General features: G+C 34.9%; 1 protein-coding gene across 9 annotated transcripts in view; it reads right to left on the bottom strand.

Moving 5' to 3' along the window:
- Nucleotides 1-3,094: 3,094 nt before the first annotated feature.
- Nucleotides 3,095-26,194, bottom strand: part of NAV3 (neuron navigator 3) — a 772,754-nt gene continuing 749,654 nt past the window's right edge. For 8 of the 9 annotated variants that reach the window (XM_074325380.2, XM_019753171.3, XM_019753173.3 and 5 more), the window contains 6 exons: nt 17,174-17,328; nt 16,070-16,141; nt 15,295-15,491; nt 14,226-14,344; nt 10,280-10,483; nt 3,095-5,719 (listed from right to left, as the gene is read on the bottom strand). In XM_074325380.2, coding sequence (XP_074181481.2) covers nt 5,600-5,719; nt 10,280-10,483; nt 14,226-14,344; nt 15,295-15,491; nt 16,070-16,141; nt 17,174-17,328 — 867 coding nt within the window. In that variant the 3' untranslated portion in view covers nt 3,095-5,599. The remainder of the gene's footprint in view (nt 5,720-10,279; nt 10,484-14,225; nt 14,345-15,294; nt 15,492-16,069; nt 16,142-17,173; nt 17,329-26,194) is intronic. The other variant, XM_088800952.1, reaches the window with a different exon arrangement.

Genomic DNA, 26,194 nt, shown 5'->3' with positions numbered 1-26,194 from the left:
TTTCCCCACACATTATACCCCTCCTTTGTAAATGTCACATTAAATAGGCATATACATATTACGTAAGTCAAAAAATAAAAGACAAATGAACTATAAAGATGTCCATTACATTTCTCCAGTTCTATTCTCAATCTTCTCTAATTGGTCAAGAACTTTCTTGCAGGGAAAAACCCCAAAGTGAAATTCACATCTCCACTTCTTATTTCTATGCTACGGATTCCTATTTTAATCTTTCCACCCCCTACTTCTCTTCTGGGCTTTAGCATTACATTTCCAACTGCTTGCTGTATTTTATCAGTTCCCTCCTAAACACACACACACACACACACACACATTTAAATTATACTATATATAACTAAGGCCATATTCAAAGGATTTGAAAAGTGGAAAGAAAATTAAACTTGGTAGAAAGTATGTAGTACATTACATCTAAAGGGGGAAAAATCCCAATTGTGAAGCAGTACTTTGTACTGGATGACATAAATCCTCAGGTTATCCGTCTCCCTTCCCTGGTCACTAAACTACATTTGAATTATTCATCTGGTTTCCCAGGGAGATCAACACCTTTAAAAATGGGTCTTCTCAATTTTAATGTTTTTGTTTAACATAGGCTAAAATTCAGTTACTGTTGCCATGTTCAGAAATATTTTTATTCAATACGTATTTCTTGAGAATGTGCTATATTCTAGGCGCTGAAACTGCAAAATGATACGTTGGATACATTATTTACATATTTCCCCTAAAAAAAGCAAATAACTTACATTTTTTTTACCTAGTCTGAGGTATCAGAAAAACTTTCTAAGGTAATGGCATTTGAGAATGTGTAAGGGTCTTGGGGTAAAAAGAAGTAAATTACCAAAGAAATACGGTTCCAAACCTGGTCTGGGACGAAACATTATTGCTGAGTATATTTAGTAATCTCCTTTTTAGAATAAATTAGAATGCTGATAAAATGTTTCGCAATTTTCAATGACCGATTAATTATTTATAGGATTAATATTTGTGTTAGGAAACCAATCACTCACCCATCCACCTGACAGCCAAGAGGCTCAGAATCTTTCAATAAACATTCCTTTTATCTAATCTACATTTCTATAAATGTTTTTAACAGGAGGGAAACTTTATATTGGCCTCCCAGAGGTTTTCCCACACAGCAAGGTTATACAACTTGACACATGCTCATAGCTAAATTGTCTGGGAAGTTGTTGTTATTGTTTCAACAATTACTTCTAGGTTCTACAATTAGGCTAATGTCATAGAGAACACAACTAAATGGGGGCAGTGGACATGGTGGTAAAGGAAGCCAAGGGATAAGCAAGGTTCAGATTGAACAAAGAATTGTTGTCCTTCAATATTTGCATCTAGTCTTAAAAACAAAATACAAAAGAGTTGAGGGAGGTGATCACATTTATACTTTCTAAAGATCAATCTTTCCATAGCAGTGCTATCCCATAGAAATCTCAAGCGAGTCACAAACATGAGCAACATGTTTAATTGTAAGTATTCTAGTAGCCACATTAAAAAAGCAAAAAGAATCAGGTAACTTAATTTTAATACTAGTTAATATAACCCAATATTTTTTAACATGCAATCAATGTAAAAAAATATTCTGTTGTTAATCAACTTCAGCTCTATCATGATAACTCAGACTATTAAGGTAAAGTATTAAAAATTCCAATGGTAAAGGAAAGGATTAGTTATCATTTTTTTTTTTTTTTACAATTTTATGGAAAACAACTTGAGAAGTCTCATTTTCCTCTAATGAGATTCTAACTCAGAATGTGCTATCTATGTTTAATTTCTATTTTTATTGATGATCTGGGTAACTAAGCGATAATGTATATTTTGTGTGGAAAAGAGATCTTCTAATGATTACTTATACAAATCATTTTCACTGAACAACAAAAAATATTGAATTCAGTAATGCGATATTTTACCTATTGGTGGAAAATTTTAAAAAAAGCAAAGCATAATTGAAGCTTCTTTTTAAATATCTTAACTGATCAAAGCATAGAATTACATTATTTAAGGTGGCTTATTTCTTATATAATTTTTTTCTTAATGTGAACGTCCAAGAGACTGAAATAAAGGTATTTGAATTTCTCTGAATTCAGATAAAATTCTCTGCTATCGTTCACTCTACCAGTGTCTGAAAACATACCCTGTAGCGACTACTCAGTGTACTTCTTACTGGTCACCCTTGTAGTAGAGAACTTAGATACCCAGAAGAAGTGAAGAGGGACAGAAAAGCAGTTGTACTGACTGTAATTTCCTTAGGAACATGGCCTATGTCTCAGTGCTTCTGATGCCTAAAAACATTACCTGATACCTATTATCTGTGTAACAAACTTTTGTTGAAAATAATCATAGCTACCACTTATATAGCACTTAAGATATGACAGACATTTTTCTGAGTGCTTTATATATTTTAAAACATTCAATCTTCAAAACAATCTTATGAGTAGTTACTATAATTATCCCATTTTACAGATGAGGAAGCTGGATGAAAGATACACTTTAAATAAGTCTCTAATATTATCTCAAATATACAGTTGGCCCTTAAACAACATAGGTTTGAACAGCATGTGTCCCCTTATATGTGGATTCTTTCAATTAATATGCAGTTCACCCTCCATATCCCCGGGTTTCGCGTGTTCGGATTCAACGAACAGTATTTTCCATCAACAGGTGGAAAGTTGCAGATGTGGAGGGATAGCTGCATGCGTTGTTCTGTGCCATTTTCCGTAAGGGACTTGAGCATCAGTAGATTTTGGTATGGGAGGTGAGGGGTCCTTGAACCAATCCCCTGCAGATATGTAAGGATGGCTAAAGTTTTTGGTGAGTCAAAAGCTATACCTGATTTTCAACTGCGTGTGGTACTGGCCCCTAACTAACCCCTGTGTTGTTTAAGGGTCAACTGTATTTACAAACTGAATCCTGATCAAAGTTATGAGATCCTTTCTATGAGGTATAGAAAATAAAAATTCACATACATCCCTCTGGATGGCATATTAACTGTGCACGCAACATTTGAAAGCTTGACACTTCTTGGTGCATAATTACTCGATTTTTCTCCATAGATAGACACCACACCTTATTGTCAATAAATAATTCCACTTTAATGGCAAAGTAATAATTTAGACAGATACAGGGTGCACATTTGCAAAAAAATATATGCAAGCTGGTTTACAAGCTAGAGGAACAATAAACCAATAGAAAATACATCATCCAGTTAAGTCCATTGACAACAAGTACTTATTGTTGGGGCTTTACAAAGACTACAAAACTTTTCAGATGATTTATTTCACTGTTTCTGCCTATTTACACGATATGTTACATCAAAAATGTACAAAATATAAAATGTATACAGACAAATGTTTCACAAACTAGTTTAAGTTGTAAACTAGGTGGACCTACTGGGATGTATTGCAGGAATTTGTTTATGATCATGTTTGGACTGTGTTTCTTAAAATGGCAGGGAAAGATTAGCAATTTTCTTAGATCACATATTATACAAGGGCAACTAGTCACTCATCCAGCTACACATGTCGATGTTTCACAACAGATTTGATCCATGTTTGAGGCTTCAAAGTCAGGGTGACAATGCTATGTGCATAAACTCAGTTCCAATCTCCCTTAGGGCAATAGCACCGTGTGGCCCCTACAGACTCAGTGACACTCTGAAAACTGCACAGATGTCTCGTGTCGTTTTTGTTTAGAGCAACTGACCCATGGGTGGTCACAGAGAGTAGCACCAATGGCACGTTCTGAACGTGACACATTTCCCCACGCAAAGAACAAGTCTACACCACGGCCTAGCCCTTGGGTTTTAGACACTTACAGCCTGTCCTGTGGGTGTGGTGGTAACTTCTCCAAAGACTCCAGTCAGTTTTCATGCACTCTGTTGAAAGCCTGCCATGATAGATGCACCTTCGGACATGTTTATTTTTCCAAAAATGGATTGGCTTCATGTACAGCTTTGAAGCATGCTCACTCTAGTACTGACAGCGCCTGCATAGTCGTAACAACTGTAAATACAGGACAAACACACCGGATAACAACAGCTTTGAGGGTTTGCATTCTGTATTTGTGTGTAATGTACAGGAAATCTCAGCAAGTGAAACACCTCTTAACACCAACAGGATAAAATACAATTTTTTTCTGTGTGTTTGTTTTGACTTGTGCAAGTTTTTAAAATGATTATTTACAATACCTACCCAGTAGACTGTGCAAATCTAACCTTCTTTTACAGTATAAATGCTTCCTCTTCCACAGTGACGTCACTGCTTCAGTGTTCTCTAATGCTGAATTTCTCATGTACAACAACAGCAATCAAAACAACATGCTCAAAACTTAGAAGAATAAAAAAATAAAAAATAGGGGAGGAAAGCCAAATAGTTGTGCTCATGCTATATCTAGTGCTTCCAGCTCTGCTGGATAAGAATTCAAAATCTCCCACCTTCTGAAACTCTTTCATCTAGAATTGGGTGGAATTTAGCCACATAGCTTACCTTTTAAGTGACAATCTAAGAGGGTTTCTGGGTTGAGTATTCTTTGGAGGATAGGCAAAGCAATCTATTCACAAGGTAAAAATACTGATCTTTCTCCTATCCATTTCTTGAAAAAACAACAACAAAAAAAACCCAACAAAAACCGATATATATAATAGAGATGAGGCTACTGTGTTAACTGGTGTTGCTTGGTTGTAAATGAAAAGACAGTGGAAATTACCGATGGTTTAGGACTTAAACCGACTGTTAAACTGTCATAGAAATCTGTTTTAAGGCAGTGAGACAGCACCATAGGAAATGTTCCTTCTTTCACTGAAAAGGCTCAAACAAAGCCCTAAACAAGCCTTTTGTCAGTGTTGACTAATAATTGGTATAAAACTCTTGTTAAGGGAGTGGGCAGTTGGCTTAAAAGACCACCGTGGTAAAAACAACGTTATAAAACCTGCGACTCATATACTAAAAAGTTGGTGGAGCACATCGGGTGAACATGGCAGTTAGGAATTAAATTGGCACTTCTCCAGCTTGCCACAGGAGTGTGTTTCTGGTGGTGGCACAATTCCATTTGTGCTTACGGAGGACTGGCCTCTGGACTTCATTTTGGAATGGGGTGAGCGCACAACACAAACACTACTGGAGCTGTGACCAGCACCATGTGGCACAAAGGAGGTTGGACAGATCAGAAGCATGGATCCTGCTTGGGGAGAACAGCTCATCAGAGGAAACGAAATGAAGGGACAAAAAAAGGTCTGCATTGTAAACTTTGAAAGAGGAAAAAACTAAAGTCCAGTTTGGCTGTCCCATGTGCAATCTATTCAGTTGCCCTGTCATTAGGGTCCTTTCCAGTTGAGTAATGGAGCTTAGATCACTCCACAGATATAGAATTGCCTAGAAATAAAATAAAGTTAAGCCTCCATTTCAATTTAGCATCTTGGCGGTTCAGACTTAGTTCTGCTGTCTCCTTGGAGATCACGACTCTGGGTCAGGGCCCTTGATAGGTGCTTTTATACTGGCAGTGGTTTAGTGAAAATACCTTACTTTTTAAACATTTTTAATAGGCATAGTCTTCCCCCCCTAACTTTTTTCACCCTCTAGAGGGTAGATTCAAGAGATGAATCCAAAATGTCTTCATGGTGGCTGGTGCTATCGCTGTCGCAGCTTTGTGTACCCGAGTAATTGGCTGCTTCTTGGAGTTTCATTAGCATATTCATCTGAAGGAAGAAAAAGAGACATCGGATGCAGGCAATGATGCATTCAGTAAACCAGCCCCACAAAATGCAAGGCCCTGAGCTACACCGAGGCACCATCTCATCCCATCCAAGTGAAACGGAAAAACAATTTTAGATTTTTACTAGTTGCCCCTGGCTCCTACATTATTTCTCCCAAATAAGGCTACAATACCAAACCATACGGACCAAATAAAGCCTCCAGATAACTCTTTTATTTGAGATTGTGAATGAATACTGCTCCAGCAGGGAGGCTGGGAAGGAAACAGTATCACAGCTGGACATCTGGGCTCATTGCTGATGAGTATGCCAAGCTTCCCAGCTTTTTGGCTGGGAGAAGCTGAAAGCATTGAATGGCAACTGGAAGTTGTGAGTGTCCATACACACACACAGACACACACACAGGCTCACACACATAGTCCCGTGAGAGACGGAGGGGATGGAGTGGAATGAAGCCAGCTGCTGCACACAAGCACACCATCTGCTGTTTAGGAGCTGACCTCAAAAGGAGGTGACTGAATGAAGCAGACCATGAGTGTTTGAAGAGGGAGAAGGAAAGAATCACTGTCAAGTTTCTGTTGTTGAATTTCTGGCTAATATATGATTGATATATCACTGAAAACAAAAACCACCTTCTGGAACAACAGCGGCTGTCTCAAATTTCCCAGCCTTAGAGGACAATGGTAATATTTGTTCCAGTAAAAGGGACATATGTATGAAAGCACTGGGGGAGAAAGTCAGCTAGTGTTTCCATGTATTACTAAATAAAAGGCAGCCACCTTGCTTGGATTTCGATAGACCTGCAGATCCACTGTTAGAGAGGGAAGTAAAAAGAAAGACTGTTTAAAAGCAAATTACAGGCAACTGGTTCAACAGTTCTAGAAAGCACAGAAAAATCGGCATATGTCTTCATGAGTGTAGTGGACTTGTTTTCTTTTCAAGGGTTTCTACAGATCGTAATAATGTTTATACTATTTAAGCATACTAATTTTATCAATTTATAAAATAATCAAAGTTATTCTTTTTTAAACATAGAGAAATAGGGAATCCGATCCAACAGAAAGGAGAAACCTAAAAAAAAAATTATTTAGTCATATATTAGGCTATGCATACTTGTGTGCTCAGGGTAAGATGTTTTCAAAAAATGCTTGTGACATAAATGATAAACTGGTTATCACCAATGTCAGCAACATTGCCTTTCTGACAAAGAGGCTATAGTTAGAACATATTTTAAAGTCATTTTAATATTCTTCAGGAAAATATTTTTCAATATAATTTCTCATCTTTCTGAATTTATTAAATCTACATAAGAATACATGAAATGAAAGCAGTTGGTCATAACCTCTTATTAAACTCAGTAAGCAAAAAAGCCAAATGTTTCTATTTACACAATTTTTCTCTCTCCCTCCCTCTCCATCTCTGTCTCTGTCTCTTTCCCTCTCTCTCTCTCACACACACCCCTACCTTCATGCACAATCATACTCATTCTCTCCTTTCTTTTATCAGTTCCTCCCTCATCAGTAGCTGGCTTATGTTGAAGCATCTGGGTGAAGATGATTTCTAAAACAGATCTGTGTTTTGAGCACCATTCTGATTTACTAAGAGTAGAAATGGCAAATGAGTTCTATTTAAAGGGTTATGATTCTATCTCAGTTACAAATGTTAGAAATAACTTGAATGATGAATGTGGTAAAAGTCTTGTTGTAATAATAGTATTCTTAACGTCTTATTTTTTTTTGAAAATGGTGCCATATGTAAATATGTTCCATTAGAATAAGTTCCAAGTCTCAGATTCATAATATATATGAGGTTTACTTTGCCTTCTCAGAGTGTTGCTTTGTGCTTTCAAGTCAAAAGAGATTACAAGAGTGAGGTAAGGTCACATATGAGTCAATCGTCACTGGGATAGCTCACTATTCTCTACAGAAGCATTTCTCTCCTTTCCTCTCCCTTTCTTCTTCCCCTTACCCATAGTCATAACTATAATGCCTACCATTGTAACACCTTGCTCAGGTCCTTATCGACACCGGTGTTTACAAATCTGCTAGTTTCCCAGCATCCATCCTCTCTCCTTTAACATGTCCTCTACTCTACCATAAAAGTGATCTTTATAAACTGCTAATCTAACTGGCTAAGTTAGAAACTGCTCAAAATCTTTCGGTGGCTCCTCATTCTCTGTATGATAAAAGTTTTAACTTCCTACAAAAGTAATCATGGCTGGGTAGGATCTGGCAATCGCAGACCTCTGTAGCTTTAATTCCTCCCACCCCTTTTGTTCCAATCCTACCAATATGTATATAGTTCCCCAAAGTCATTTGTTTTTACTGTACTGTTCCACAATGTTTCACCTGCTGTTTTCTTAATTTTGGATGTTCTCCATCCAACCACATGATGCATTTCTATTCATCCTTCCGGACCTAGCTCAAGCACCTTGTCCTTTGTGAAGTTTTTCTTAATCACTTCCTTCAATGGACTCACAATTTTTCCTAGCATGCACCTCTATCATTATTTTGCTGCATTTTAGGTAGGTAGATGTCTTTTTTCACTAAGGGACAGTGAGCTTCCTGAGATCAAAACTGATTATCTTATTTACCTCCTGATCACCAAGTCTTAAGCCTGAGGATATACTTGTTACATATTAAGAGTTGTAGAATGAATGAACTCCTTGATCATCAATACACATTGCGTTTTCAAAATACAGTGAGTTATGCCAAAAACGTGCATCTTTGTTCAGATTCAAAAACGTATTTCTGACATTGAATAGTGGACTTTTTCTCCTAATATCTGATTTAGACTGGGCTGCAAATATATTTTTTACCTTATGTTAGTAATTATAGAAATATACAGAATCAAAAGCAAATAGAGAATATTGACTTTCCTATCAGAATGTGCCTAATTCAAAGAATTATTTTTAGATGGTAAGTCTTTTCCCATTATCATGTCATATATCATAACCCCTTGTTTCTTCAGAAGTATATCAGATTAGGAATCGGGGATTTTTTTTTTTTTAAATCCCAATTCTCACTCAGAATGGGAGACACTGGATCACTTTTCCATACTAGAAGACAAGAGCAGTCAGAGCCAAGGAAAAGAGTGCTTAATGGATTTAGCTAATCAGGGCTGTGGGAAGGAAATGGCAAAGTTGAGGGCATCCCCTAAGGGTCCCATATGCTACAAAATAACTCTGAAAATAAACTTTATAAACCCCTCTCCTTATCTGAAACAGACACAGTATATCAAAACTGCAAAGGGAGAATTGGAATTTATAAAAAATTTCAGGTGAAATAACCCATAGTTGTGCCCTAAGGCTTATATTTACTCTTAAATTTTAACCACTCAGTCAGGAATTATTTAGTGCATGCTCACAATTGTGCTAGATTTAAACCAATTCCACTACTAGTGTTAATTTCCAACCATGTATAAGCTAAAGAGCCAGGTGCCAGTTACAAAACTGTGAGTCAAGACCCTTACATAGTTTATATTTATAGTCTAGATCAAAAGTTTTATATAGGAGATCCCTAGACTCCAAGAAGCTCTTGTATATACTTCCATGACTTTATGAAATTCTTTATTGGGGAAAGGATCACGAAAATTTATCAGATTGTTCACAAAATGTTTATTAACCTCCAAAATATTAATAATGATCAGCTGAAATGGCGATGATGTATATGCATTGGGGTTGTTGGTGTAAGGGTACCCCAAAAAATATCAAGTCATTTTATGCCTTTGGGTATAGTCATAGATTATGAATTTTTTAATCATTTCCTTTTTGTTTTGTTTTAAGTAACATAATGGCTTTTATTTCAGTTTGTGTTCCTTCTGAATTGGTTGTGCTAATCCAACGATCTCTTTAGTCATAGAACGGTAAACCAACAAACACATTACATTTGATCAATCTACAGAATGTCATCTATAAAAAATACATTAAAAATGAAGTATTTTCCCTAATAATACCATGTACTTAATATTTTCAGAGTAGTCATTCTTTGGAATTTTATCAATTTTTATTAAGCCATATGTAATTGCCAACTGAACAAGGCAGGGGGAATACTTTCCCTTTGATTTCCAACTCAGTTTATTCTTCCCTATCGTAGGCAATGAAGACTAATTCTCAATTTAGTCAGACTAGGTGATCTACATAAAATATTTTTAGTCCTCCAAGTGTACGTTAGATTATATTCTTTTTGTTTCTTCATTTAAGAACAAGATTCAGTTTTTTCCTAAATACTGTGAATTCAGTCATGCAATTAAAAATTTTAATGACATTTTTATACAGTTTTCTGCATAATAAGAGAAAAATTATGGCCATAGAGTTCAGTCTGGTTTTAGCGTTTCTTGATTATTTTGAAGCATACAAGTTGGTCTTTCATTTTAAGCAATTCACCCAATGAAAGCAGGTCAAAGGTAAAAAAGTTAAAACAGAGTATCAATTTCAGAACAATCGCAAATATTACCTAAGATAACTAATGTCTTTGATACAAATGACTGAATAGTAAAGACCATACACTGTAATTATATAGGAAGATTCACATATCAGCTTCTTACCAGGGGATCCCCCTCTGTGTCAGTCTGTGGAATGTGCTTTGAGGTTGTGGCTTCCTTAGTGGAGATGCAGCCCTCATACCCAACATCTTCGGGTCGCAACTGCAGTAATGCTGGGCCTTCCTGAGGCAGAGACGCTGAGCTCCATGGGTATGTATCAAGCACCCACTTTGAGGGATCTTCCCAAGGTGCTCGTTTCCCATACATCTAAAAGGGCATCACATATTTAGCACATATAAAATGCATTTCTATTTCCTAAAAAAAGGTGACTATTGAGTGATTTGTTTGCACATGAGTTTGTATGGGACGTTCAATGGAATTACTGTGCATATACAATTTTCCATATTTTCACCATACAGATGTCTACATAGCTCACTTTAAACTTAAAGGCTAGACAAAATAAAGCTGTCAAGGATAGGTGATCAGCAGTGGGGGAGAGTGTGAGGGAGGTTTATTTTAAATAACATGTTGAAATGACTGCCCACATTTATCTTTATTTATAATTTTACAAACCAAAAGAAAACTCAAAGTTGAGAAAGACAAGTTCCAGTTACGGAGAGGTGAAAAAAGCCGTGCTCGACACTAAACAGAGTTCTCTACTACAGTGTACTTTGGGAAGGTGCTGACTAAAATAAAAGAGATTTCTTTTTCTCTAATTCACTAGACTCAAAATTCCTTTGGGAATAAGAACACTTTCTCTCGTAACCATTTCCCTCAGATTAACTTCATCTAATAATCTCATTGTTTCATGTAAAATCTCTTTTCAGATGTTTATTGATAAGGTCACTAGTAAAAGAGGACACAAAAAAAAAAATGGGAGGTGAAAACCTCAACGTTATAAGGACTCATCTGGAGGGAAAAAGTTAATAGGAAAAAGATGATAAAGCCTGGTTAAAGTACTGACAGTGGAGTAGAAGGAAAAGGATGAATTCAAAAGATGTTAAAGAGTTTTCAGCTGTGAGTGAAACTGAAACCCAACTGGGAAGGGCGCACTGAGGAGGCAGAGGTTGATGGGACTTTGTATAAGAGTATAAGGCCACAGGGGGAGAGAAAGAAAAGTAAAAATTAAGCGGGTGGTAGCCTGGGTGCACAAGTTCTTTACTTCCTCTCTCCCCTTGAGGTGCTCTAGTGAGGGCAATCCTGGTTACTAGGTGCATATTTGGTCCCAGATGGCATACTATGAGGTATTCTATGTAGCTTCTTGTGGTTCATTGAGACAAAAGCAAAATGGTGGACAATGACACCTTGGAATTGTCTTTTGGGTTTCTCCTGAAGAAGCTGTATGTGGTTGCAGCAGCCTGGCCTAAAAAAAAAAAAGGGAGTCCAGGTCCTGGTATTTGTATATTCCCTTAGGAGATTCGTATATTCCCTTAGGGAGATACCAATTATTAGATCTTAAAATACTTCATTTGTTTTGGAGCAGTTAAAAACTTTAAGTTTTAAAGTAAGTTAAAAACTTACTTTATAGAAGATGTAAAATATAATTTGTTATACAACTTAAACTAATTGAAGAAAAATGTGTAATTTTTGGAAAACAAATGTTACAAAAAGAAGATGAAAGTCTAGAATCACCTTTTAAAGAATCATCAAGGACAGCAAAACTGGTAGTGGCCAATAGAAAGCTAAACAAACCCAATTCTGTATTTCAGGACACAATAGATTTTAAAAAAAAATGTTTGAAAGGAAAGAAATTTAAATATTAAGAATGAGATAAACTGTTGACATTTCAAGAAAGACAGAAGCACCAGAATAAAATCAGAGTCCACTGCATCACTATTTTTTTTTCCAACTAGAACATGTGGCAGAGAGTATTTCCCATATGGTTCCTCACCAAAGCATCAGCCTTCATTTAAAAAGAGATTTTTCTATTCCTCTAACTCAGATTTTCATCTTTGCAATCAGGCTTTGTTCCTCCATCTCTTGCTCCAACTGAAGGTTCTTTGCTGCCAGTACATACAAGGGAATGGTTCATGGCATATGTGATTCATTTTCTTCCTGTTCCTCCGGAAGGCATATAATGAATCACCCCAGGGGTATCATCTGCCAATGGACTCTAGCCAAGCACATCCTTTAGCAGCAATGAAAATTGTCTACCCATGACAGGGTTTTCCTTTTTTATCTCTCCCATTCATTGGATTTTCCTCCCAAACTCCCTATATCATGGTTGATTCAGCATTCAAACTACCCTACTACTAACCATTCAGAACCATAGCAAGAAACTTGAGAAACGTTTATCCTTCTTCAAAAATAATATGGAAGTATATTTCTGTTTTAGTTGGGAGACTGGTATTACTTTTGTGGTTATACTTTTGCCCAAATGGAAGCTTTATAAACATAATTCTCAGGATAGTGTTTTATCAATAATATTGATTTAAATATTTTAAAAATGCTTGCACTTTTTCAAAATGAGATCTAAAGAAGCAAATCATGTTTAGGTTTTTGTGTTTTGAAAAGGCTTCTTTTCTTTCTATGTATTAGTATAGAAATATGTCATAGTAGCATTTCATATATAAAGAGTTGGATAATAGCTTATTAACACTGAAATTGTATCTAGAAAGAATAATTCATTTAAACATTAAGTTTTAAAATGATTACTTCTAGAATATTATAAATGCATTTTCATAAAAATATTGTTTTGGTATAAACGATTGAAAGTGAGAGACCCAACTCACATCTTAAGCAGCATAATATTTTTAGGGGAATTCTAAAAAGTTATATGCTATACCTGAAAAATAAAACTATTTTACTTTAGCATTTTACTTTATTGGAACCACTTTCTGGGGCTAGATTGGCTCATACCCTTAAATATATGAAATTAGTTTATTTAAATCTGGAGTAGAATCAACTGATAGCATTCTCTAGGATTTTTGTCTCTGAGGGTTCAGAGCATCTCCATAATTCATCATGTTCATCAGAAACATCATGATGGTTCTAAATACTGCCATTTTATGCTACTTAGGTGAGGAGAACATGATGGTAAAAGGAAGGATACAAAAGGAAAACAGGTTACCAATCTTTTAGACAGTAAAATAAAGACAATACAGTATTGCAGATGACAAAATATGGGAAGTATACACTATATCTTAATTCTAGTAGCAGTTCTGATAACCAAAAATAGAGATGCATAAATAAAAACTGCTTAAGTTTCCGGCTGAGTTATTGCAAAGAAGGTTGGATTTGTCTACAGTAACTTATGTAACACAAATCTTAAAGATTCAACCTTGAATTTTATAATTTTACAATATCATGAAATTTCATTTCCAATTTAAGGAAATAGAAACACTGCTGGCAAAGGTATATTTTGTTGAAGAAACAGGGTTTTCTTATTAGTGATATATTTTGACTTTTTAGTTACAAGTAAATAGAAGGGCTGAGTGCAGGGCCCCAGGAGAAGAACAGCAGAGATGCTGCTAAACCAGCCTGTCATAGATTTAAAAAAAAAAAAAAAAAAGGTCAACAGTCTTAGAATTTAGAACACTCTCTCAAAAGTAATAAAGAATCTTGCAAAGGTTCGTGATGTGAAAGGACTTCAAACAATAAAATATACTAAAAATAGGGAATCTATAAACAAAACTTACTTGTTGACAATTATATGATAAGAGAATAAATGACCAAGGCCCGTGTAAACATGTCTGTCTGGTAAGATGTAGAACTGTGCAATTAATGGGCTATTTAATAAGAACAGTCTGTAAACACCCATGGCAATAAATTTGGCCTTAAATGTGTAGTTGTTGGAATAACTCTGCTTTCTCTTTCTCCAAAATATTTATTCTCAGACTAGGCAAAAGTGTTGCATACTAGTTGCTCTTTAAAATTTTACCACTATATTTATATAGCTCATACCTTTTGTTTTCTGCATAAATGCCCAGAGAAATAAATGCTCTTTGCTTTTAAATGAGTAATGTATTTGCTTTGTTTTTTTAAACAATAAAGAATATGAATACTATACCTGAAGACCTTCTCTTACTGCCTCCAGAATATAAGGTACCAAAGAATAGTTCCAGAGATCCATGAACCACACTCTAGACCCTTCTACATCCATGGGGCAAGGAAGGAAAAGTCGGGGACCTGAGAAGAAACAAACATTTGTGAGAGTCATTATATTTAACAATCTAAACACATGTTTAGATACCATTTGGGGGAAATGAATATATTTCTATCAGGATTCTTAGAAAAATGTAATCTTGGCCAGCTTGATTATTATTAAAATATGTTTTACTGAAGACCCATTCTCCTTTGAACTCTTCTTTCTTTTTACTCTAAAATCCTAATCTAAAACAACATATTAGAGTTAGGAGAAACCTTATAGATCATAATCCAGTCAACCTGCCCCATTTGACAAATGACAATACTTGCGCTAAATGAAATGCCAAATATAAAATATGTCATTATTTGCAAAAGTGGGACTCAGCCTTGGTCTTCTGATCCAAAATTTAGAATTCTTCTTCCTAAGCTACACTGTATCATTAGTGGGTATGTCTCTATGACCGATAACAATGGGAAAGGAACCTATTTCATGCAACTTAAGAAGGAATACAAAAAAAAAGTAAAAAAAAAACCCACCAAAATAACAAACCCTCTTTTTTATAAAGAGAAACAATTAAAACAATTTAGTCTTCATGAAAAATATAAAACACCTAATTTATCTCTAACTAAAATCTCTTAAAATCATATTTGATATGTGGCATTAGCTAAAATTTGTTTTCAGCATAAAAAAGATACTTATAAAAGGATTCAATTTTTTCACGTGGTTCTCTGATTTTTGGATATTTGTCTATATTAAATCTTTGTGATCTCAGGAATACCTCAGTAAACCACAATTGTCAGATAAAATGAATCTAATTGGAAATACACAGTTTAGAATAACATAAACTTTCAGAAGGAAGAATAAGAAAATTTAAATCTTTGGAAGCATGAAAAACATTAGTTTCACTTGTTACTTTCTACCATGCAATCTGGCCATCTTTACCACATACACCACGTTTCTGGAAAATGGCATATGCAATTTTAGAACTCACCAATGGTAACATCAGAAGAACTGTGTGTTTCCAAAAAATTGTTGAGATGATGCCATGTCTTAGGAATCCAATCTATAATTTTGACTAGGTCATTATTGCGTATGTTCCTTTCAATTTCTATCTCTATCAGTTTCCTTCGAAGATATCTACCTAAAAAGCCTTTCACTGGTTCTGTGTGGTTTGCACATAGTACCCACCTACAAAAAGAAAAAACAAAAAGTAAAAAATCTTTACATAAACAAAATTTTATATCCATTTATATCTTTCCAATATAAAACAATAATGCACTTATTTGAATTGGTGACCACATTTTAATAATCGAAGGGGTGAAGAAGTCTATTAGCATTTGAGCAATAATGTAACTTTTCTTGTTGAGCTATCCAGAAGCTCTTGTGCGTCAGAGGTGAGTGGGAGTATACACGCTCTTCTGTAGGAAAATCACAAATCCTAAAATAGGAACACTCTTCACATTCCTTACACTTAGAAGAAAAGTGTTCTACTTTAGCTGGTGACATAGTGAGCAGGAAAAATATTTCTTCCCTTTTCTTTTATTAAAGAAACACTTCTGATTACAGGTTGAGGATGACAAAATGACTGCTTGAGAAAGAGTGTCATAAGAAGTGAGAATTATTTTCACACCACAGGTCAGCACAGGCAGGATCCGTCAGTGTACAAATGGAAACAACAACCAAAAGCAAACAGAAAGAGACAATGCCCCAAAATCCCAAACGAAACAAACAAGCAAACAAACAAAACACTTTCAATTTATCTTGACCTGAAATTGTGATGCAGCTCCAGATTTGGTGACGAAGAAACTCCCTGATTCATTGTGCCAATAATATAGGGGCTGGGGAAAAAAAAGAATAGAATATGTAGCTCTAAGGAAGGTAAAATCAATTAATATATTAAATTGTCTTAGAAAGCAATTTAGATAAATATGATCATTCCATTTTATCATTAGGCTTTAAAAGGGTAATTTTGTAATGTTAGGTTACAAAATGACAAAAATCATTGAACTGGAAATTAGGAATTGGTGTTCTAATTTCAGTTCTGGCATCCTAAGCGAATCATTTTTCCTCTCTGAGCTTGAGTTTACTCGTCTGTAAAATAAAAATATTAGACAGAATAATCACAGTGGTCTCATCCCACTCTAACGTCTTATGACTCTTATGCTTATAATCAAATTCATTAATTTTCCCTCTTTCATTATTTCATAGTTATTTTAAAGGTTCTTAATAACGTGAGATAACTTGTATTCTTGTTTTAATATTTATTTTGTGCTGATCTATTTTAAACATTTAAAAAAATCTCTAGCAGAGATTAGTTAATTGGGATACTTGTACCATTAACATTAATATTTGTTATTGCTCTTACATATCCTTTTTTTACAGGTTAGAGGATTTTCAGGTTTTTTTAATACTCTAACCTTTTCTTTGATTTTAACACTTAAAATTAGACTCACTAATAGAAAGAGGTATATCTGAATATACTAAAATTTATCTCTATAGGAAGGTTGAATTTAAACTTTGATATGGACTAAGAACAAAACCAGAGCTCTAAAGCCTCATTCTAGTTCTTAATTTCCCTGATTCAAACATTCCACCAATACTGGTCTCCCAGACTTCCAACATGTCTATAGAAGCTAATATCATCAAGTAAATAACGTTTCCATAAAAATGCCTGGGACATTGTTGTTGAATAAATAAACAAATGTTCTAAGAAATATATAGAGATTCTTTGGAAATATGGTATAATGTCAATGAAGGTTTCTCAAATTAACGACATTTGTTATAGGTCTTAAAGGGTGGAAAGGCACAAGAAAGCAAATTTAATCACCATTTTTTCATATTTCATTACTCAAAATATATCATAAACATACCATTTGTTGTATTTACAGTTGAGGAAACCATTGAAGATGTCACTCAAAGAGCCCACATGATGAAGATTATCAAGAATTATTACCACTGGGAGCTCTACACCATTATTATCAGCGCTGCACTGTTCAGCCAGGCTAGCTAGATACTGTTGTAATTCCTTTGCAAAAACAAAGAAAACAAGCACATCGATGATAAATTTATATCACTGGCAAACACTTCATATTTTAGGAATAGCACACTTTATCTTTTATACAGTATCCTAGATTAAAACTCATAGATCATTCCATTGATATAAAATTGTGTTCTACAAAGCAAAAAACATACAATGCTGAGAGTCAACACTTTTTAAGGGAAAGAAAAGAGTCAATACAGAACACCTGCAACTGTAAACACAAAGGCATACTCTCAGTTGTTTTCTACCCTAAAGAAAAGTAAAAAGAGTTCTGGATATGAGTCCTTAGGATAAACTACAAACATTGAGACTTCATTCTTGTTTTTGTCATTTAAGTGATCAAAGTGGATTTTAGCAAACCTTATAATTACAAGTACATACTAAACCCAAAATGCTACGCCTGAATTTCCACTAATATTTTAAATATTTTAATTCCAATTCATTTCAATGGCGTGCATCTGAAACTACAGCTGTGGGAAATCAGACAAGTGTATGTATGTATGTATGTGTGTATGCATGCATGTATGTATGTACGCATGCATGTACTATTTCTAATCTGCATGCAACTGCTGAAATTTTAAACAAAGACAAAATTTGCTCTATTTCACTGGGTTATTTGACATTAGCATTTAGCATTTCTTGAGCTTCCTGGTTCTTTTACAAGTACTATTCCTTTCTAATAGCTTTTAATCTAAATATGATAACCAGTCTGCTGATTGATTGTTCTCCCAGATGGGTAGGCCAGGAACATAATTAGGTTTCTTAGAATTTTCCTAATCAGTAAGAGCATTTCCATGATATTTGCATATTTACAATGACATTTTCAATTTGTAAGTCTTACTCAGGGTTAAAAAATAATTCCATGATCCCAATTTCTGGCAGCCAGGTAAATATGTGAACCTTTACCCTAGAGGCAACTCACTCTGTCTGTAATTCCACCTTTACAACTAAAAGTATAAAGGAATAAATGACAATAACTAGGGTTTTGAGGTATTTAGTAATATAGTAATTTAAGCTGAAATATAACATTTATTAAGAACTAATACAGCATATATCTTATATTGAGCCAATCACATGGAATAAATATTGCCTAAATCAGAGAATATATAAAAATATGTTTATCTGGAGAATTTCATTTATCTTAAAAGGAAAATGGAATTTATATCAATAATCTAGCTGTATTAAGCAATTCATTCAGTTATAAAATATTCACTGCATATTTACTATGTTCATAGCCCCAGAACAAGACCTGAGGTGTACAAAAACAACGAAGCATTGTTCAAGTAAGTTCAAGTAACTTTAACATTTATTATGAACTGAACCAAGTACTTTTCTGGGCACAGGGGTTAAAAAGGGAGATCAGACTGTCTCCCCGACCCCTGTAGGCTTTAAGGTTTGTCACATTAGGGACTGAAATTTAAATATGATAAATCATTTGATGCCATACTGTATTAGGAGGTATGAGAAGTCAGGAAAGGAGATTTCACCTAGGTGGTGAGTGCCAAGGAAAGCTTTCTAGAGGAGGTAATGCCAGAACATGGGTGGGAGGGTGGTAGGTACACGCAGAACTAATGACTTACAAAATACGTGACCTAGAGAACATTATGTTAAGTGAAATAAGTCAGACTAGAAAGACAAATACCATATGATCTCACTTACGTGTGGAATCTAAAGAACAGAATAAACGAGCAAACAAAGCAGAAATAGACTCAAAGATATAGAGAAAAAACTGATAGTTGTTAGATGGGAGGGAGGTGGGGATGGGGGGGAAGGTAAGGGGTAGTAGATTGGGGGGGTTAACACTCTGTGAGGGGTATAAATATCTAAATAGTACATTGCTTTGTACACCTGAAACTAATAATAACAAAAAGAATACAATGTGAAACATTCCATGAGAGAGGCTAAAGAAGAAATGTGGCCTGTAGGAGGGAGAAGGATGAATTCCAATTGGCTGATCCTGATGGACTTCACAGAGAGATCACCTTCGAGATGGATCTTGAATAAAGGGTAGAATTCCAAAGGACAAGATGCAGTTATTTATCCTTCCAACATGCCTTTAGCACATAGTACTTACTATGTGCCAGGTACTCTGACACCAAGGATTCAGAGGTTAGGTCTGTATTCCAGGACCTCAGAGTCGATTACCAGAAAGGCAGGTCAACAAGTAAATCACAATACAGTGTGATCAGTGATATGCACAAAACTCTATAGGGAAACTTGAGAGAGGCATCTAACCCAGACTCAAGGTATAGAGAACAATAGAATACAGGGGGAAAACCATTGGAGTCTAAATAATAAAGAGGGAAAGCTGTAAGGTAGGAGTATGTGACATGTTTGGGGGAATAATAAATGTCCTGTTGTTGCAAAAGAAATGGTAAATGGTAGTGGTGGTCACAATGGAAGAGAAAATAGAAAAGATTTTGAATCCATTCAGAGGAACTTGGATTTTACCATATAAACAACTATGAACTATTCATTTTTTTCCATTGGGAATATCAATTTATTTATTAAAGGAAACATAAATGTGAAGGATATGATGATTAATTATAAATGGAAATGAATTCAAGCATATTGCCCAGAAAAGTAGGTTAGGAATGTGTGTGTGTGTGTGTGTGTGTGTGTGTGTGTGTGTGTGTGTGTATGTGTCTGTGTGTATGCGTAATTCACAGTAAAAAGTAATGTATTACTTTAAAAAAGTATAAACCAAATATTTTGTTTAGAGCATGTAAGGATTACTTGTAGCTGCTGGGAAAGACATTCTAGTGGCAGGATTACTTGCCATTAACCCTTTATTTTAAGATTGAGTAATTCTTTGATGTTTAAAAATGGATGAACAGCTTCTCAAATGGAGAAGAACAATAGAAAGCAGAGTCACAAAAATAGAATGTCCATGTAGGAAAGAACTAATAGTATATGTTTTATGAATATGAATAGTGGTAAATATATTGGAAAAGGAAAATTTGCAACCTTGAATGATAAGTAAGATTACTGGGATTTTCCTATGGGCAATGACAAAACATTGAATGTTCAGGGAATCTTGGTAACATAGTCAAAAGCATAATTTAAACATGTTGGAAGTATATCCAAAGAAGGGAGAGAAATCAATCAAAAGAATACTAAAACTGTAGAAGCCGAGACACTGTGTGACTCATTGGGGTAGCAGAAGTGTGGGGAGATTGTTTGATCTAGTGCAGAAAGTGATGGGCAAAAAATTGCGGGATTTTAATGTGGTCAGATTTTAATTATGAAAAGATACTCCATTTTCCATGAGGTGAAACGGTAAAGACAGGAAGAGAGAGAAGGGAATTTAATGGAAGTTGTGAATCAAACAGTTAGAAAACAATTACAGTAGTCCGAGTGCTAGAGAGTGTTAATTTGGGTGGGAGGGTGGTCATAGCGGAGATGGGTGAGAGAAGATAAATTTATGATATTTTTTTCAGAGTTGAGATTGGCATTTCTAAATATGTATATTTAGTATGCTCATATAAACATATTACGTTGGTGCAAAAGTAACTGAGATTTTTGCAACTGTTTTTAACCTTTTAAACCGTAATTACTTTAGCACCAACTTAATATTTCTAAGCTAATAGAAAGACCTACAATTGGGAGAGTGGGCATGGCTAACAGTGTCCAATTGGAGTCGATACAAGTTGAAACCAAGGAAGTCATCCAGTTGAGAACAGAAGTGGGAGAGAACAAAATGATGCGGAATATTTTCACTTACTGGTAGGTAGGTGAAGGAAGAGTAATCAGAGAAAGAAAATAAGAAGGAACTTTATATATAGTAGGAAGGAAACAAGGAGAGAATGAAAATCAGAAGAATTTCTAGAAAGGGAGATCAACTATAACATATTGCTATACGTGGGCGGAGGGGAGAGAAAGAGAGAGGGGGGAAGGAGAGGAGAGGAGAGGAGAAAACAGGAGAGGAGAGGAGAGAGACAGAGGGAAAAGAAGCAAAGGCCATTGAATTTGGTAATTAAGAAATCACTGGGTGATTTGGGGAAAAGTAGGGCCATTAAATCATTAGATTCTATTACAGTTCTCTCTCATCTTGAGAAGTATATTAAATCCCTCTGGGAATCTAATGAAAGCTATGGACCAGTCATTCCTAGCAAAAATCAGCACAGACAAATCATTGTGTCATATAACTTAAAGAGTCTTTCAGATCTTTTTGAAATCACTTCATGATTCCCAGTCTGGCTTAAATGGGGTAAATCTTAGATTGAAGTATTGATGCATTAGCATTAAAAGTATCACATCCAAGATCTAATCAGGCAGAAGAAAACAGGTGTATCTATCAGATGGACATTGATAATGAAATGAATCCCATGCTTTGAAAATATCCTAGAAAACAGCCATTATGTAAATACCATTGGCCATTGCTTTGTCTGGTTTTGACTCTAGGCACACTAAAAATGAATCTGCCAAGTTCAGTTTTCTGATATTTCCCCACATAACATTCCAAGTGCCTTCAGCTGGCCACGTATTCTTTACTAAATCAACCTGTAGTCTTCTGGGCCCACTATATCAAGTGTCACAACGTGTAATTGTGTATCTGTACTGCTGTCAATCAAATTATTCCAGCTGGCAGCTTGAAGGAGGGCTTGAAGAGTGGGAAGAGGGATAGAATGTAAAATGCAGAGGTACCGAAAACAGGAAAAGATTTTTTTCCTTTGATGGTTTATTGTTCGCTATTTGGGAATCAGTAAGTGCTTTTTGGCTCTGTCTCTTCAGTGCTATCTATGGCATAGCATAAAGCACGTCAGCAATTATAAAGCTCCATTTTTCAGGGAAAGGATTTATTAGTTCATGCCTCATTCACACTTCACTTTAGTAAATCTACACCGCTAGCAGGTATCCCTCACACAATCTCAACTTGGCATCCCTATTCCTTTATGCCATTCTCACTTACCACCCTCACAAAAACAAAACAAAACAAACAAAACAAAATACCAGTGTGCATTCTCTCACAATTTGGCAAGAATTGGTCAAATTCTCTGGCAACAATTCTGTATCCAGCATTACTGACAGCTCATTCATAAAGAAACAATAAAGATGTGTTAGTTGCATTTTGTGTTTTCTTGGTGCTGGATGCTACATGATTTATCCACGGGTTTTTTTTTCCTATTACTGTTTCCTAGCATCATTAGTTGCATTCAAACATGCTTGGCAATGGTTTATTTTTCATTATTGTGTAATAACAAAAACGAAACTGACCTAATAATGGCATAAGTGATTTTATTCTGAAAAAGTAGAAAATAAAAGTGTTGGAAATATTTGATCAAAAAAATTAAAGGATGCATATGATGTTGATAAGAACATCTCCAAGCACTAAACATTTTTTAACTGAAATAAAAAGAATTTATTATATATAACAGTGGATGTTGGAGTGAGGCAAATTTTATAATTAATATAAATTAATCTATCTTGTTTTACAGTATCAAAGTTCATGTTAATGAAGCCCAAATCAATCTGATTCAGAACTTGATTTTAAGAGAAACCCAACTTGATAAAAATATCTTGGTTTCCTCTAATAAATCTAGTCTTCTCCAATTTTCCAACCATTTTTTTAAAATAAAGTAACTTCTAAACAGTTTGGTCACATCAACATTGAGGGAAAACCAAAAATCACACTGAAGATGAATAAGAAATGTCAATCCTTTCATCATTTTGGCTGAAAAGAACAAACTAATTATGTTACAAGGCTTTTAAATAAAGACATAAGGAGACCCAGAATTCACAGATGGCATTAAACAATGCAGACTGAAGCAAACAAACAACTGTGCTCTTCCTACTTCTGCTTAGAGAAGAGTCAATTATACTGCCTCAGGTTCCATGCCTCTCTTCAGTTGAAAACAGAATGGGTGATTCAATCAAAATTTGAATAGTGCTGAGTTCCAGGGAAATGTCTAGAATTAATGTGCTATATTTATTTAACTTTAAGAGATCCCATCATGATTTATGTACATCATTGTTCTTGAAAAATGCATAAGATAATTTTGAACAAAATTGTGTGTGTGTGTGTGTGTGTGTCTGTATGGGTCTGTGTGTATTTATGTAAAACTCTTCATTGGGAGCCAAGGGCTATAATTAATAACTATAAGCAAATCTTACACTGTACTTGCTACTTGTACCGTTCTCTCTCTCTCTCTCTCTCTCTCTCTCTCTCTCTCTCCCATCGCTCATTAGTCCACACCTCATTGTTTTTCCCATTCTACAGCTGGGAAAACTAAGGCACAAGGAAATGTAGCAATCTGCCCTAGATCCCACAGTTGGTCAGTAATAGGGACTTAATGGACTATTCCATTAAGAACTTTAACAAAAAAATGATGGTTGATTTACATATATTGTGAAATGCTTACAACAATAGGTTCAGCTAACACCCATCTTGTCATATAGACACAATAAAAAGAAAAGAAATAAGAAAAGAAAAAAAGGAAACACATGTTCTCCTTGTGATGAGAATTTTTAGGATTTACTTTCTTAACAAATTTTCTATGTATCATACATCAGTCTTAGCTAGAGGCATCATGGTGTACGTTATATTCCTAGTACTTATTTAGCTTATAACTGGAAGTTTTAACTTTTGACAATCTTCCTCAAATTCCCTCCTGCCCAAATCTGCCCCTCATAAACACTAGCCTGATTTGTTTTTCTATGAGGTATATGGTATTCAGATTTACATGTAAATGAGATCACACAGTATTTGTCTTTCTCTGACTTATTTCACTTAGCAAATGCCCTCAAGGTCCATCCATGTTGTAGCAAATGGTAAAGTTTCCTTGCCTTTTATGGTTGAATAACACTCCATATTGTGGGTGTGTATGATGTATATTTTTGAGTTAGTGTTTTGGTTCCTTTGGATGTACTCCCAGAAGTGAAATTACTGGATCACATGGTAATTCTATTTTTAATTTTTTGAGGATCCTCCATACTGTTTTCGAAACAAGCTGTATCAATTTACATTCTCACCAGCCGTGCACAAGAGTTCCTTTCTACACATTCATGCCAGCATTTGTTATCTCTTTTATTTTTCATGATGGCCATTCTAACAGGCTTTATTATGGTTCTAATTTGCATTTCCCTAATGACTAGTGATGCTGAGCATATTTTCATGTACCTGTTGGCTTTTCCTGTATCTTATTTGGAGAAATGTCTATGGAGGTCCCTTGCCCATTTTTCAATTGGGTTATATTTTTGGCTATAGAGTTCTATGAGTTCTTTCTATATTTTAAATATTAACCCCTTATTAGGTATATGGTTTGCAAATATTTTTTCCCATTCCATAGGTTGTCTTTTCACTTTGCTGATATTCTTTTGCTGTGCAGAAGCTTTTTACTTTGATGTAGTCCTATTTGTTTACTTATTATTTTGTTGCTTGTGCTTTAGGTGTCATATCCAAAAAAATCATTACCAAAATCCATGTCAAGCAGCTTTATTCCTATGTATCTTCTAGGAGTTTCATGGGTTCAGGTCTTACATTTAAGTCTTTAATTCATTTTGACTTAATTTTTGTGAGTAGTATAAGACATGGTTCCAGTTTCATTTTATTACATGTGGATATCCAGTTATCTCAGTACCATTTATTGAAGCAGTTGTCTTTAATCTATTGAGTATTCTTGTCTCCCTTGTCAAATATTAGTTGACCATATATGCTTGGGTTAATTTCTGAGCTCTCCATTCTGTTCCATTGGTCTATGTGTCTTTTTTTTCTTTTCTTTCCTTTTATTATTATTTTTTTTAATGCCAGTACAATAAGCTGTGCGGTATAACTTGAAATCAGGATGCCTCCTGCTTCATTCTTCTTTCTCAGGATTTCTTTGGCCATTTGAGGTCCTTTGTGGTTCCACATAAATTTTAGGTGTGTTTTTTCCTACGTCTGTAAAACCTACCATTGGAATCTTGCATTGAATCTATAAATCACTTTTGGCAATATTGATATTTTTACAAAATTAATTCTTTCAATCCATGAAAACAGTATACCTTTCCACTTATTTGTATATTCTTTGATTTCTTTCATCATTTTGTAGTTTTCAGAGCAGAGAACTTTCATCTTTATAGTTAAATTTATTGGTATTTGATTTTTAAAAATTAAAGTTTATTGGGGTGACCATTGTTAGTAAAGTTACATAAATTTCAGGTGTACAATTCTGTAATAAATCATCTATAGATCATGTTGTGTGTTCATAACCCAGGTCAGCTCTCTTTCCATCACCACATACTGGATCCCCTTTACCCTCATTTACCACACTCCTCCCCCCTTACCCTCTGTATTTGATTGGTTTTGATGTTATTATAAACGGGATTGATTTCTCTCTTTTTCAGAAAAATTCATTGTTTGTGTATAGAAATGCTACAGATTTTTCTATGTTAATTTTGTATCCTGCTAATCAACTGAATTCATTGATTGGCTCTAACAGTTGTTTGGGTGAGTTGTTAGGATTTTGTATATATAAAACCATGTCATCTGCAAATAGAGATAATTTTACTTCTTCCTTTCCAATTTTGATATCTTTTTATTTCTTTTTATTGCTTGATTGCTCTAGGACTTCTGGTACTTTGTTGAACAGGAATAGTGAGAATGGACACCCTGTCTTGTTCCTGATTTTAGAGAAAAAGCTTTCGGCCTTTCACCATTGAGTATGATGTAAGCTGTGAACTTGTCATATATGGCCTTTATTCTGTTGAGATATGTTCCTTATATGCCCAATTTATGAAGAGTTTTTATCATGCTGAATTTTCTCAAATGCTTTTTCTACATCTATTTAGATGATCATATAATTCTTTTCTTTCACTCTGTTAATGTGTTGCATTACATGATTGATTTGCATATGTTGAACTATTCTTGCAT

This window comes from Rhinolophus sinicus, chromosome 1 (genome assembly GCF_057876585.1).
Source record: "Rhinolophus sinicus isolate RSI-liver-muscle chromosome 1, RSI-T2T, whole genome shotgun sequence".
NCBI lineage: Eukaryota > Metazoa > Chordata > Mammalia > Chiroptera > Rhinolophidae > Rhinolophus > Rhinolophus sinicus.
The sequence above is the reverse complement of the archived record's forward strand: the minus strand, read 5'-3'. Positions and strand labels throughout refer to the sequence as shown.